At 42.7% G+C, this 16,406-nt stretch overlaps 1 protein-coding gene across 2 annotated transcripts in view; it reads left to right on the top strand.

Moving 5' to 3' along the window:
* LOC142158541 (immunoglobulin kappa light chain-like) overlaps window positions 1-16,406 on the top strand; it is a 64,807-nt gene that overhangs the window by 8,043 nt on the left and 40,358 nt on the right. Inside the window, exons 1-2 of one of the 2 annotated variants that reach the window (XM_075212574.1) lie at window positions 2,233-2,317; window positions 2,588-2,867. The exons of the other annotated variant lie outside the window; for it this stretch is intronic. Of the exons in view, the coding sequence (XP_075068675.1) occupies window positions 2,275-2,317; window positions 2,588-2,867 (323 nt within the window). The 5' untranslated portion in view covers window positions 2,233-2,274. Of the gene's footprint in view, window positions 1-2,232; window positions 2,318-2,587; window positions 2,868-16,406 lie in introns of those variants that run through there. 2 annotated transcript variants of the gene reach the window in all.

Raw genomic sequence — 16,406 nt, 5'->3', positions numbered from 1 at the left:
GCAGAGGCAATCCAAGACTGGCCCTGGCCCACAACCCAAAGACAAGTACTTGCCTTCTTAGGGACCTACTACAGACGTTTCGTCCCAAACTTAAGTACTGTGGCGAAGCCCCTGACAAATCTCACTAAGAAGAAACTCCCCAAAGTAGTTGACTGGGCACCTGCTTGTGAGATGGCATTTCAGTTGTTAAAGGAAGCTCTGGTTCGTGCTCCAGTACTGCTGGCACCCAATTATGACAAGAACTTTATTATGCAAACTGACGCGTCACAGTATGGACTGGCAGCAGCACTTAGCCAGGTGGGGCCAGATGTGCAGGAGCATCCTGTGGCCTATTTGAGCATAAAACTGCTAAACAGGGAGGTGGATTATGTCGCAATTGAGAAGGAATGTTTGGCCATTGTATGGGCAGTGAAAAACTTCAATCTTATTTGTATGGACAACATTTTACTGTGGTGACTGATCATAAGCCATAAGTGGCTACAACACCCCTCAGGGGAAAATGACAGATTGTTGCGCTGGAGCCATGCCCTTCAAATTTATGACTTTTACATAATTCACAAGCAAGGAAAGGCTCACAGCAATGTGGATTGACTGTCTCGGCAGGAAGAGTCGGATCCCCCTAGTCACGCCCGCATGGACAAGGGGGGGAGGAATGTGACTGGATCATTAATAAATAACTTATGGTATAAATTTATCTAAAGAAAAGAGTGCAGGGTGCTGATTTATATAATTGCAAATGTACTTATTTTTTTGGGAATGTGTATTCTGAGACTGTCTGAAGAAAGGACCCATGTAAATCTCATGTTAACTAGTCCTTTTGATGTGTGAGGGTCCAGCACCTGAAGGCACAGGAAGGATAAATTAGACTTGCTATTAGATTTTCTCTGTGTCTAAAACAAGATGCAGGAAATCACAGCAAGTTTTATGATATCACAAATAAGTGTAAACATTGTTAGCTTTGCATTGCATGTAAATCTATGTTTGCTAAAAACACATTGCATCCTGATTCTAAAAATAGCTCAGACTTCAGGGGGCTGGCTTACCCCGTGAAGCTAAAAACTGTATAAAAGGCACTGTTTTGTATTGAAAATTGTTCTTCTTGTTTCATCTGACCTGCTCTCTGGTAGCTTCAACCAGGGTGAGCAAATAAACATCACTTTCTTCAAAGACCTGCTTGGAAGCTTCTCTATCCCTGTGACTTACAGATTAGACCCAACTCTAATCCGTTTTAGGACCTTCTGCTTCTCCTTGGTTGCTAGGTTGATAAAGAAGCAGTCTTTCTGAGGTTAGTGGATGTAACTCCTGTAAGGTGGTGCAGATCTATTTACTCTGGAAGTGATTGAAATCAGGACACATTTCAAAAACAATCTTGGACATCTTTAATTTCTGTGCAACGCCCCTTATGCAGCAATTGTGGTCCAATGTAGTTTAAACTGGCCACCTTGACAGAGTAAATCAACTTGTGTGTAGTCACGTTAACTATTCAACAGTTTGGCCTGTTGCAACTTTCATTACAAGCTTTCACTGTCACTGTCTACAATTTTTTTACATAGCCACACCACTGTTAAAAAAAAATGATTGCCACAATCCTCTTGACTCACTGACTGTGTCTGGGTGTTTTCCTGGACCTAACGGATACATAATATGTCTATATGCAAAGTATGGTAGAGTTATATGGCCTTAAAATGGAAGTAAGTATTTTTAAGTTGATATTTTTGTTATATTACATTTTTAGTATCCATGAAAATGTCACCATTGCGTTCTAAACAGCATTGAATTTGAATTCAATGTACAGGGATCAGGCGGCCAGAACTGAGTATAGTTATTAGTCACTTCATTAGAACCTAAGAAAGTCGATGAAAACCGCACCCGTGGTGTGGGACAACGAGCTGAAGCAAATGTCTGCTCTAGATTCCACCTGTACTTGACAGTAAATTGAGGACATGACTGCAAGTGACAGGGGCAGTTTCATGATGTAAGGAGGAGAATAAAGGCAAGCAGGAAGCTGTAGATTGAGAATAAGATATTGGAAGGAGCAAACTGATGCAGCAAGATTGTAGTTTTAAACACGCCTCAGTATGAAACATAATTCATGTGTATACGCAGTTTGTTAAATTTGGGATAGTTCTCCTTTAACAAATATGCAAATGGTATTTACAGTAATAGGCTCAACATCAAAAAGGAGGAAGTGGTGTCATTATTATACAGCTTTCATCTACAGTGTTTTTATTACTTTACTGTTCATAGTGGAAATTTTTCTTACAAGACAAAGGAATGTTGTATCTACACTTTTTGATCCTCACTTTTTTTATATCATGTAAGTAATCATATAAATATTTTCTAAGCATTACAAAAAACATATTTGTTTATGATCAACATTATGTTTTTAAACTGTAAAAGTCAAATGTGCCATTTACAGAAGAAATACAAGTGAACATATATAATTGAATACAGTATTGAGGACTTGTGACAACATATTACAAATTTCTGCACCCAAACACCCCGCAAAGAGAGAAGACTTACAGATACAAAATAAAAAAAAGGAATGCTAAATGAACATTAACTTTTTGTCTTAATCGTTATCCAGGTGCAGCTGTCACAATAGAACCTATGGCAAATTCTATGACCAAGAAGACTGGGGGACTGTTAACAGCCCGCATAACATGCAAGGTCCATTCAGAAGACAACCTTCATTGGTATGTGCAGAAGAAAAATGAGGGATTGAAGAGAATTCTCTATACTACAGGAAGTAATCCTTCTAGAAAGAAAGTGGAGAGATATTCTACGTCTAAAAACAGAGATGAATATGAATTGACCATTGATTATTTAAGAGATGAAGATGAAGGCACATACTACTGTGCAAGCTGGTACGCTGATTTCAGTGCTCACACTGATATAAAGCAGCAGAAAAACTGTACAAATATATGGAACTTTGCAGAATAGCAGATGTATGACAAAGGGACCACATAAAACAACAATGCACTAAACAATAAGCAGTATGCACTTGTTCTGCATCTCATATTTCCCAAATAATGTCGCATATCACTTTTCAGAAATACAGTTTTCTTGTCGTTGTAAAAGGGTGATAATGTGGAAGAGGATACCTAATAGTCTGGCAAATGTGGTGATGACCATTTAATAACATATTTATGACTATTACCAGACATAAACTCCTTGCAATGGTGGTTCTGGTTTAACCCAAGGAATATAATTCCTATTTTGCTCTAATTCCACAGGACCTGCATTTATATAATAAGCTTATATTTTCAAGAAAGACTGCACACAAGATGTATCTTCATTTAAAATGTTTTGTATTCTTAATTAACAAACTAATTGTAACAGTTTAAATTTTTTGATTACTTTATTAGCATAGGTGGTATAGCATAGATGTTAATAATATAATATATTACATTCATTGTCAGTTTTATAAACATGTAAGTTATTGTGTGTGCTTCAGCTATTGTAGTAAGGGGGTGTAGAGATGAGCAGCAAGGGATATGTGAAATCCAACAAGATCCGACGTTGGGGATTCGAGTTAAACTGAGTTGTCGCTCGGTTTTTTCCACCAAATTCGCCTCTCAAAACGAGGCAAAATGTCATTTCTGGGAAATATTTTTTGCAAAAATGAGCTTTGAATCATCATCTTTTGTATATATATTTAGAGTCCTCCCTTGTTTTCTCAAGTGCCCTTTTAGAATAGACAGCGTGTAGGGAGAAGGTTAGCTGTGGTGCTCTTCTCAGAAAAGAGTGTTCAGGGTGAACGAGGGACATAGGAAAGCAATAGAATCCAGCAGTTATTGTAAAGCAGTTCTGTAGAGATTAGTCAGTTAGAATAGTTTGCTGATCAATTGCTTTTAATTTCAATCTTAAATAGACTTTACACAGACTATTGGCTACTGGTTGTTGTTAATGCATTGCATTTATATAATAGCACTAGACAGTATATCAGAGGCGGAACTAGCGAGCTGTGTACCTTGGTGTAGGGAGGCAAGGGGGAGGGAACCTGGGCCGCCGACCCTCTGCATGCAGTGGGACCCATTATCACCATGGGCCCTGGTGCAGGGCACCTGTCGCACCAAAGGTACTTCCGCCACTGCAGTATATACAGATTTAGTTAGATATAATTCTAAACTAATTAGTTTATTTGTTTCTTGTTGAAAAACTGTGCTTTTGCTGCCTGACTATTAACAGCAGAATCTAAAAAAAAACAAATAAATTTATTTCTTTAAAAATGTAAAGTTTTTCTACTGAATGTAATCTTGTGTGGGGCAGAGACAACTGCAATTATTTTGAAAAAAACTGGGTGTTTGCATGTGAGATTCAGCAGCAGTTGCACACCTTAAAAAAAGGCTATATATTATATTCTAATCTATTCTATTTTTCAATACTTGTCAGTTTTAAAAGGCTCAATCAGCGACATCCATATTAAAAAAAAAAAGGTATTTGAGGTTCAGCAGCAACACTTATATTACTACAGTCTAATCTTTTCTATTTTTCAATACCTGTCCATTTTGAAAGGGTCATTCAGTGAATCTATATTTATATAAGGGTATTTATGAGGGTCAGCACGCAGCTGCACACTCAAGAAAAACTCTATATACTGTAATTATAATTATTATTATCCTTTATTTATTAGGCGCCACAAGGTTTCCGCAGCGCCGTACACAGTACAGACAGTAGACTATACAGGGTGAAACAGTACAAAACAATAAACAAAAAATACCAATACTTCAGGAACTCCAGGCTGGCTAATGCAATAAACACGGAGCAGAAGAACAGGTAGGGAGACAGGAGGGAAGAGGGCCCTGCTCATGTGAGCTTACATCCTAAGGGAGGGAAAACTATTTTTATATTTTTCAATACTTGTTAATTTTGGAAGGGTCATTCAGTGACATTCATATTAAAAAAAGGTGTTTGCTGGTGAGATTTTTTGGGGGGCATTTTCGACATTCAGCGACCGCATATAGAACATTGCAGCGGCTGCAAAAAAAATTACATCTGCCTTGCCACCAACTGAAGCAAGCCCATTGTATAAATTAAACAACAAACAAAATTTAGCAGAAGGTGCAAGAGATAAAAATTTTGAAACGCTGCACACACTAAATTTGAAGCATTAGACAGCAAGCATTATGGACAGTGAAGAGGCAGTAAGAATTAGGTCATAAGATGGACAGAAGTATCAGTAGATATTTAGACAAGTAAATACTATCACATATCACAACAATACAAGGGGATCGATACTCTCACCCGCCAAATCTTGGAATCCCCGCCAGCGGCGGGCGCCGTGTTCGTCTGATGGTCGCGGCCATCTTGATTCCGGATCTGTACAGTCAGATAGAACTCCTCCTCTCTGCTCCCATTCGTCCTGCCTGTCATCACCTCACTATTTAAGGCACCTGGGCCAACACTCAGTTGCCTGTTCTTTTTTTGTCAGCCCTAACTGTGTGAAGACTTGGCACCCTGGCTCCAGCTTACCTGTTCTTGTATCCAGCAATGACTGACTCAGCTGCTCTTTCCTTGATATCAACTCACAGAGTTACTATCCTTTCCAGCACCTCAGCTCAGCTGCTCCAGGGTGTCTAATCTACAGTTCTCAGAGCTCTCTTACCTGCCTCCTGTATCTCTGCATGACTAACTCAGCTGCTTATTCCTGAATATCAACTCACAGAGTTACCATCCTTTCCAGCACCTCAGCTCAGCTGCACCAGTGTGTCTAATCTACAGTTCTCACCTCACAGAGCTCTCTTACCTGTTCCTATATCTCTGCATGACTCACTCGGCTCTACTAATTTCTGGATATCAACTCACAGAGTTACCATCCTTTCCAGTACCTCAGCTCAGCTGCTTATTTCTGGATATAAACTCACAAAGTAACCATCCTTCCCAGAATCTCAGCTCAGCTGTTCAGTATGACTAATCTACAAGACCTCTGCTCACTGAGTCCCCCTACCTGTACCTGTATTTCTGCATGACAAACCTAGGAACCATATTCCCTGCCTTGATTCGTGACAGATACCCAGTTGTAAAGAGTACCTCATTTGATGCTGCTATATAAAAAAAAGAGAATGCTGAGAGACGAAGGCAGCCTGCAGCCATACTAAAAGTCTTCAAAGACCGCGCACACAATACATTACATTGCCAGACTATTCATCGGTAGCCAAAAGCAGGGCTTTCCTTATCTTGCCACTATATAAATACATGAAGTTGCTGAGAAACGAAGGTGGCCTGTACCCATACTAAAAAACTTCAAAGACTACGCAGACAATATAGTTTTTGTTGCACTGAGCATTCATCAATAGTCAAGAGCAGGGCTTTCCTTAGCTTGTCACTATATAAATAAGTGAAGATGCTGAGAAATGAATGTGGCCTGCACCCATACTAAAGAACTTCAAAGACTACACAGGCAATACATTTTTTGATGGACAATGGGTAGTCAAGAGCAGGGCTTTCCTTGCCTTGTTTTACTTAAATGCTCTGTGCCATAGTGCTGCCGTTTTGAATCAAACCAGGGAACTCATATATATTTATGGGGAGGGAGGTCTAAAGAATCATTCCCCCGTGGGAAGCTTCATCCAACACCAGGGTAAAGGGGACTGCCTGAGACTTGCAGCGAAAGTGGTCCCCAAGACCCATGTATTTAAATATGGAATGCATTTAAATAATATTTATATGTTATATTAGTTAAGTGTAAGAAATATGTCAAGGAGACAGTTCAGATAGGACAATATTTAGGCCCTTCCCACACATGTAAGTATGTATAGTACTCACATTGATGCAGATATGGTTGCCCAAAACATGTCTTGACAATGTAATTGAAAGGCCACATTCTGAGAAATTAAGAGGACAGATTGTGGCACTGGCAAAGAATACATGTCTAGATGGAGATATAATGGCTGATGATTTATGCTATGTGAAGGATTTAGAGAACCGTAAAGTATGGTTAATAATTGTTTTTATTGAATCTGAGAAAGCAAATCCATCGGTGGCAGACTTACAAAATTCTTCATTAAGCCGACAGTGGCCAACTACAGACAGTGATATTAGTAGACATTTAAAAGATGATGAGAGGGCACAATGCTAATTGGTGGAATTCACAATGGCATTGTACTTGGAGTGAGGTAGATCTGTGCTTGTAACAATCCTGACCAGGTTTTGTTCCTTTCCCTGTCTGCTCTGCTTTTCTGTGCATCACATGACTCACCCTCAGGGCGTGTCACTCTAACCTGCTCTATTTAAACTCAGCACTGACATCTGCTCACTGTCAGTGCAACTTGTTGCTAACCTGATTCCTTGGACTCCTGTGTATCCTGACGCTGTGTCTTTGCTGTGGATGAGTTTCATTTCTCTGCCTAGTTGTCACGATTTGAGTAGTTTTTTAATGATCCCTTGCCTCTGTCTATAATGATCTACCTCAAAAGTGACAGAGGATAGTGGAGGCAACACTCAGGCTGAATGTCAGTAGCAATAAGACACTGGAGAGATGATAAAATTGAAGGATATATTGCTTGATGACACAACAGGTATATATGCTGATGGTATAATAGCAATGGAAGAATATATATAACATGGAAAGCACACATGACAATGGAATACAAACAGAATGCAATTCACAATATATACTTCAGTTTGTTAGTAACTCTGAGCAACTGTTATGGGATGAAATAGCAAATAGTCCAGACATGAAGATGGTATATTCCACATAGCAGGTGGTCACTGATATCACGATAATTCTTGGACAATATATATATCAATCCCAATATGATCAAATAGAGCAGAGAGCCTTTAAACAGTCCGTTACTTAGAAGTAATAGAAAAGCAAAGAATCCCAGCCGCGTGCCGCCCCGTAAGGCTAATATCCTCCAGCAACGATCCAACACAGAGATATCTTAATAGATAGCAAAGTTCACAAGAAGAAATTCAATAGTAGTAAACTTAATAGCAAGCTCGCTATGGAACACAGTCACAGTAGAACAGTGAGCAGAATCACAGGAGAGTCTTTAACGGGAGCCAGCTTGAACATACAGCACAGGTGCATAGAATCAACTTGAATATGCAGCGATCAACTCACGGAAGATGTTTCCAATCTGTAACTTGACAGCGGTAAAGTGCCACGGACCACAGAGGACTACAGGTACCAGGTGCATAGATGTAAAAGCAAAAGTTCAATCAGCAGACATCCATGATAGTAGATTCGACATAGTAGAACTACAGGTACCAGATGCGAAGATGTCATAAGCGAAAGTCCAGCTAGCAGGTAACAGCAGCAGCAAACTCTGGGCACAGCGTAGAACTACAGGTACCAAGTGCAACGATGAATTAGGTAAGTCCAGCCGGCAGGTCACAGCAACAATAGACTCAGGAGGCCCAAACAGAGGAACAGGTAATGGTAACCAGGAGCCAGGCAATCTGAGTAACACGAAGAACAGGCAATGACCCAAAGGTCATGGGTAGTTTAAATAGTACGCAGGACCAATGAGAATCAGGGAGGAGGTCCTGATCACACAACCAGCAGCACCTGTATGAAAGTAGTGTCTCTGAGTGGGAACAAGTCCAAAACATAGTTCATAGGGAAAAAGTTACAATGCCGGCACCTATCTACGGGGCCGGCGCGTGACACTAGTGCTGGTGCACTTCTACTGGGACTCCACTGCTGCAAGTATCACCTTGGTGCATATTACAAGACTTTGTTTCTCTCTATTGTGCCTCCACTGATTCACAGCCTGCTGCAAGTCTGTTCATGTGCATATAACAAGACTGTTATTGTGGTTATCACCTTGTCACGCATCCGCCGTGGCTAATTGACATCTGCATATCATCATCTGCATATTTATATATATATATATATATATATATATATATATATATATATATGTTTTATCAATCATTGAAGTATTGAAGAACTACATTGTGTCTTGCCTCCTTATTCTGAACCTAGTAGACTCAGCATCAGGTGGTGTACAGGCCTGCTCTGACTATCAGACCTGTAACTACCAGCACCGTAACAGTTTGCACTGACCCAAAAAAGGAAATGAACACCATGGACGATTCCTCTCCCAAGGATCTATTTCAACACCTAATGGGGAGAGTGGAAAAATAGGAGACCAATCAAGATCGTCTCATGCCGTTCTTACAGGATGTATCCTCTCGTCTGGATTCTTTTCAGGACACTCTGGCATCCTCCCATAAATCTAAGACATCTGCTGAGTCTTCTGCTAACACAACTGCCGTGTACGCACAAATTCCTAATTCTCCTATGTACGATGGGAACCCCAAGCCATGTAGAGGATTCATGAATCAGTGCGCAATTCACTTCGAATTATTACCCAGAAACTTTCCTACGGATAGGGCAAAAATTGCTTACATTATGTCCCTTCTTTCTGGTCAAGCCCTGGCCTGGGCCTCACCCCTATGGGAGAAGAATGACCCCTTGCTGCAAAATTATACAGAATTTCTGACAACCTTCAAAAACGTTTTTGATGAACCTGGTCTGCTTTCCAGTGCAGCTACAGGAATTCTTCATTTACGCCAAGGCTCTCATTCTGTAGGACAATATGCTATCTTATTTAGGACAATGGCCTCTGAGCTGCGCTGGAATGACGAAGCGTGGTGGCCATGTTCTGGCAAGGCCTATCTGATCAAATAAAAGACGTGTTGGCTTCCCATGACCTCCCATCTTCCTTGGATGATCTGATCTCATTGTGTGTCAAAAAGGATCTTCGATTCAAGGAGAGGGTTCAAGAAAAGGAACAGATTAGGTGTCCTAATTATCGCCCTGTTTTCCAGAACTTAGGGGCCTCTAAGCCCCCAAAAGAACCCATGCAAGTGGGTAGGTCCCGCATCTCTCTCCAAGTGAGAGAGAGAGAAGATTTAAAAATAATCTGTGCCTCTATTGTGGAGGGAAGGCCCATCGCATCAGTAGTTGTCCTACGCGTCCGGGAAAACGCTCAGACCAAACAGAGCAAGTGGGAACCCCGTTAGGTCTGTTTGATTTTTGCCTCAACAGTTCTCATCACAAAGAGAACCTCTTGTTGTCTGCTTTTTGGGAATCTCTCTATTCCGCTGGATGCCTTTCTGGATTCTGGTGCAGCTGGTAATTTTATTGCCGCAACTGTGGTTGAGAAATATCATATTCTTACTATACCACTGGAACGTCCTGTACACCTCACAGCCATCAATGGCAGTAATATTCCAGGAGGCTTCATTCAGTTCCGGACTGTTCCCCTCACCCTTCAGATTGGGATCCTGCACCAGGAAAAAATATCCTTCCTAGTTCTTCCCAAGACCATCAATTCCATTGTGTTAGGTCTGCCATGGTTACGTCTCCACTCCCCAACTCTGGACTGGCATACTGCTCAAATTTTGTCCTGGGGATCACGGTGTCAGTCTCACTGTCTGAAGAAAGTAGTACCTCTTCATTTAACCACTGCATTGTCATTACCATCCTTTACTCCCTTAATACCAACAGTATGCAGACGTCTTCTGTGAAAAGGAGGCAACCAAGCTTCCCCCTCATCGCATTTGGGATTGTAGAATTGAGCTTTTCCCTGACAAACCTATTCCTCGTGGTCGTGTATATCCCCTTTCTCTTCCTGAGACCCAGGCAATGTCTACATATATTCAAGAAAACCTGCAAAAAGGTTTTATCCGGAAGTCCACCTCTCCAGCTGGAGCTGGATTCTTTTTTGCTAAAAAGAAGGCTGGCGGCCTACGGCCATACATTGACTTTCGAGGACTTAATGCTATTACCGTTAAGAATAGGTATCCGTTACCACTCACCTCTGAGCTGCTCAACCGCATTAAAGGTGCTACTGTGTTCACTAAATTAGATTTACGAGGGGCCTACAATCTCGTTCGCATTAAAGCAGGTGATGAATGGAAAACAGCCTTTAACACACACGATGGGCACTTTGAATATCTTGTAATGTCCTTTGGGCTTTGTAATGCTCCAGCTGTATTCCAAACCCTCATGAATGATATTTTCCAAGACCTTCTCTATCAATTCGTCATAATCTACCTGGACAATATTCTGATATTTTCTCAAGACCTCCCTGCACATAGGGAGCATGTAGGTCAAGTCCTGACTCATCTGAGAGAACACAACCTTTTCTGTAAATTTGAAAAGTGCCTTTTCGAGCAACCTCAGATTTCTTTCTTAGCCTACATCCTCTCAGGCACAGCCCTTCAAATGGACCCAGCTAAACTAAGAGAAATTGTGGATTGGCCCTTGCTCACCGGTTTGAAATCTATCCAACGCTTCCTTGGCTTCGCCAATTATTACAGACAATTCTTCAAGGGGTATTCTACCATCATTGCCCCCATTACTGCTCTTACCAAGAAATCAGCTAACCCCAAACTTTGGTCCCCCGAGGCCATCTCTGCCTTTGAGCATCTAAAGTCAGCCTTCTCTTCTGCTCCTATTCTTCAGCAACCTGATTGCCAACGTCCCTTCTTCTTGGAAATTGATGCATCTTCTGTGGGCACTGGTGCTGTTTTGTCTCAACGTGACACTTCTAGGAAACTACATCCATGTGGGTTTTTCTCTCGCAAATTCCTCCCAGCAGAAAAGAATTATGGTATAGGAGATCAAGAATTATTGGCTATTAAATTAGCCCTGCCTGAATGGCGACATCTGTTGGAAGGGGCCTTGTTTCCTATTACGATATATATAAACCATAAGAACCTAATTTATCTCCGTTCGGCTCGATGTCTGAATCCGCGTCAAGCCAGATGGTCCTTGTTCTTTTCAAGATTTGATATTAGACTTACCTTCCGTCCGGGATCAAAAAATAAAAAAGCAGATGCACTTTCTAGGTCTTTCATTCCGAAGACCAGGATTCTCCCAAGGACATTCATCCCATCTTTTACCCTAGTTGTGTCTTGGCTCTTACTCCTGTGCATAAATCTACTTGCCCTCCAGGCAGGACCTTCATATTACCACATCTACGTCTCAAGTTGTTACGCTGGGCCCATTTATCTCGCTTCGTGGGTCATGCAGGAGTCAAAAAGACTGTAGAACTCCTGACCCGGTACTATTGGTGACCATCCCTGCTGAAAGATGTAAAATCATTTGTTTCCGCCTGCTCTAAATGTGCACAACATAAGATTCCTCGACATAGACCCTTCGGTCCTCTTATTCCTCTACCTGTTCCTGAAGTACCCTGGTCTCAAGTATCTATGGACTTTATTACCGATCTGCCTCCCTCCAAAGCTCATACAGTTATCTGGGTGGTGACAGACCGTTTTTCAAGAGCAGCTCATTTCATTCCTCTCAAAGGACTCCCTTCTTCCACATTGTTGGCAGAACTTTTCATCAAAGAAATATTTCGCCTCCACGGCTGTCCACTCCATATCGTGTCAGATCATGGTTCACAGTTTGTTTCAAGGTTCTGGAGATCCTTTTGTTCACAGTTAGGCATTAAATTGGACTTTTCCTCGGCATACCATCCTCAGTCTAATGGCCTGACCAAACGGACTAACCAAGAGCTCGAAAAATTCCTATGAATGTATATGTCTGCTCATCAAGCGGATTGGCTGGAACTCCTCCCATGGGCTGAGTTTGCCCATAACAATCATTTCCATGAAGCTGTTTGTAATTCACCCTTTTTGTCATGTATGGATGTCATCCCAGACCACCTACCTTTTCTCAAACTCCTATCTCCTCAGATCCTGAAGTAGATTCCATGCTATGCAAGTTTTCTCTCATTTGGACTCAAACCAAAAGTAATCTGGAGAATTCTGCCGCAAGGGCCAAAAAAAATTTCCATAAGAAAAGCTGTCCTGCACCTCCACTTCTTCCAGGGGATAAGGTCTGGTTATCCACAAAAAATATCCATTTAAAAGTTCCTAGTATGAAACTAGCTCCCAAGTTTATCGGTCCCTACCGAATCTCCGAGATAATTAATCCAGCAGCTTTCAGATTGGAACTTCCATCCTCACTACGGATTCCCAATGTGTTTTATGTCTCTCTGTTAAAACCGGTGGTACAAAATCAATTTTCAAGTGTCAAAGCTTCTCCGCCTCCGGCTACTTCTCAAGATCAAACTGAATATGAGATTAAACTATTGGACTCTCCTAGATCCAGAGGATCACTGCAATTCCTGGTCGATTGGAAAGGCTATGGGCCTGAGGAACGTTCCTGGGTTAAAGCTTCGGACATTCATGCTCCTCGTTTACTCAAACAGTTTCGGAAAAGATTCCCTAAAAAAGTATCGTAGGTGTCCGGAGTCCACCCCTAGGGAGGGGGGTACTGTAACAATCCTGATCAGGTTTTGTTCCTTTCCCTGTCTGCTCTGCTTTTCTGTGCATCACATGACTCACCCTCAGGGCGTGTCCCTCTAACCTGCTCTATTTAAACTCAGCACTTTAAACTCTGCTCACTGTCAGTGCAACTTGTTGCTAACCTGATTCCTTGGACTCCTGTGTATCCTGACCCTGTGTCTTTGCTGTGGATGAGTTTCATTTCTCTGCCTAGTGCTGGTGCACTTCTACTGGGACTCCCCTGCTGCAAGTATTACCTTGGTACATATTACAAGATTTTGTTTCTCTTTATTGTGCCTCCACTGATTCACAGCCTGCTGCAAGTCTGTTCATGTGCATATAACAAGACTGTTATTGTGGTTATCACTTGTCACGCTCCGCCATGGCTAATTGACATCTGCATATCATCATCTGCATATTTATATATATATATATATATATATGTTTTATCAATCATTGAAGTATTGAAGAACTACATCGTGTCTTGCCTCCTTATTCTGAACCTAGTAGACTCAGCATCAGGACGTGTACAGGCCTGTTCTGACTATCAGACCTGTAACTACCAGCACCGTAACAGTGCTATAATGCTGCCCTTCTGAATTAAACCAGCGGACTCGTAAATATTTATGGAGAGGGTGGGCTGAAGAGTCATTCCCCCAGGGTAAGCTTTGTCCAACCCTACGGTAAAGAGGACTGCCCGAGACTTGCACCAGAGGCGGTCCCCGGGAATGAGTGTACTCACTCTGATGCCAGGGCAACAAGGACGCGTCACACTGCCACTGCGTCCCGGCTAGTAACAGGCAGCCTGAACGCGCAGCTGTATTTAAATTATTACTGCCTCCTGAGTGGACATGGGGGCATGCTCTTAGCCCCATTTCTCCTATCTCCATGCTACCGACTCCTGATCAGAGGACCCGGCACCTAACCCTAACCCTTACATAAAATAGTGTAGTTGCCGGGTCCTCTGATTGCCCTTTTAAATACAGACATCTGACTGTCGCTTCCTTATCTGACGTGAAATTTAGCTGCCAGCATGCAGGATGTTTGGAATTTACAGCTGCCTACATGACACTGTTATGGGTAAAGTCCTATGTGTGTTTTACTGCATGTGTACATTTTATTTATGTCACTGTCATAGCCTTCAGATTTTTTGTGTCTCTTAAGTGAGTGTCGGTATAGTTAGCATCGCACCAATGTACCCCCCTGGAATCCTCCAAACATCAATCCAGCGCCAGCACTCCCCCTCAGTTACTGACACCGACATGCCACTCAGACAAATACAGAAGTGGATGTTGTTCAATCAATTTATAGGCTCATAGCAGGTGCTTGAAAGGATGAGGTTATCCTAAAAGGAACAAACACACTGTTAGGAACTCCTCCAGCGGGCACAACACAACCCGGAGTCTACTCTGCCAGTCAGGTGTTCACTGGTGCCCCTGATGGTGGGGACAGACTGGGCTGCAGACTGACAGAGGGTCTTGAAGTGTGTACCGGCTGGGGAGAACCTAGGCTAGCGGAGTGGAATCCAAGCAGAGGTCAGGGGCTGGCAGCAGACAACAGTACCAATAAACAAGCTGAGGTCAGGGGTCACGAGCAGACAAGGAGGTCGGTATTCAAGCCAGAGGTCAGGGTCACGAGGTTCACAAGCAAAGTCCAAATCCAAGCCAAGGGTCATACACGGGAAAACAACAGCAAGTCTAATAGACAGGAACAAGGCAGAGTGCAGGCTTAGCAGACTGGATACAGAACTATAACCGGCAGTGAGTTTGCAGAACTCACTGCCTTAAATATACAGGTGGACCAATCAGAGCCTAGCTCTGCAAGCAGACCCAGGGGCTGGCTAATTAATAAATTAAGGCCAAATAGCCACCAGGCTATTAAGTATTTCTGCGCACGCGCCCGGCTGTCCCCTGTTGCCGGGACGCGGCGCTACACTGCGGGGCGTCTGACCGTTGCCTCGGAGTTGGGAGGAAGTGACGTCCCGGTCGTCATGGTGACGGCCGGGACACCAGGGCGCACAGGAAGCGAGCCGCGGCGGCTGTGAGTACCGCCGTGGCTCGTGACAGTACCCTCCCCTTGAGGAGGGGTTAAAGAACACCGACACCCAGGTTTCTTAGGAAATCTCAGAAAAAATTCCTTCAACTGTCTTGGAGCGTACAATCGTCTTCGCGGGACCCAGGACCGCTCTTCTATTCCACGATTTTTCCACTGTACTAGGAAGTGCACCTGCCCCTGCACTCTTTTAGAGTCGAGAATCTTCTGGATGGTATAACTCTGCGGTTTGTTCCTATTCTGCACAGGCAAACTTAACGATTGAGATAGATTAGAGTATAACACAGGCTTAAGGAGGGAGCAATGGAACGTGTTGGGGATCCTCAACAAAGCAGGAATGTTCAATCCGAAAGCTACAGCATTGATCTGCTTGATAATGGGGAAAGGACCGATGAATTTAGGCCCCAGTTTCCTGCAAGGCTGTCGGAGCCTAATATTGCGTGTGGACAGCCACACTTTCTGGCCCACTTTGAGGGAGCAGGTGGTACGGTGACGGTCCGAAATTTTTTTGGGAAAGAATGAGGCTCGTTTCAATGATGACTGTACCTTCTTCCAGATGACCTTGAGATCCCTGGCTGTGGAACGAATTTCCGGAATACCAGCGGACTTGAGAGAGCACAGGGAATTGGATCTGGGATGATAACTAAAATTGCAGTAAAATGGAGAAATTTGAGTGGATGCATGACACAAATTATTATAGGCAAACTCCGCCCAGGGTGACAAGGAGGACCAGTTGTTGTGAAACTCTGAAGTGTAACAACGCAGGAACTGCTCTAAGGACTGGTTAACCCTTTCAGTTTGCCCATTAGACTGAGGGTGGTATGCGGATGAAAGACTGACCTTGATGCCAAGAAGGGAACAAAAGGATTTCCAGAGAATTGTGCTATGAATTGGGACCCACGGTCCGAAACAATGTCAACCGGAAGACCATGGAGGCGGAATATATGCTGGATGAACAGGAGAGCCAGATTTCAAGCACTAGGGAACCTGGTTAATGGTATGAAGTGAGACATCTTACTAAATCGATCTACTACAACCCATATGGTGTTGTGTCCTGCAGAGAGTGGCAGATCGACTATAAGGTCCATGGAAAAATG

This window comes from Mixophyes fleayi, chromosome 5, assembly GCF_038048845.1.
Source record: "Mixophyes fleayi isolate aMixFle1 chromosome 5, aMixFle1.hap1, whole genome shotgun sequence".
NCBI lineage: Eukaryota > Metazoa > Chordata > Amphibia > Anura > Limnodynastidae > Mixophyes > Mixophyes fleayi.
This window is presented reverse-complemented; position numbering and strand designations above follow the sequence as displayed.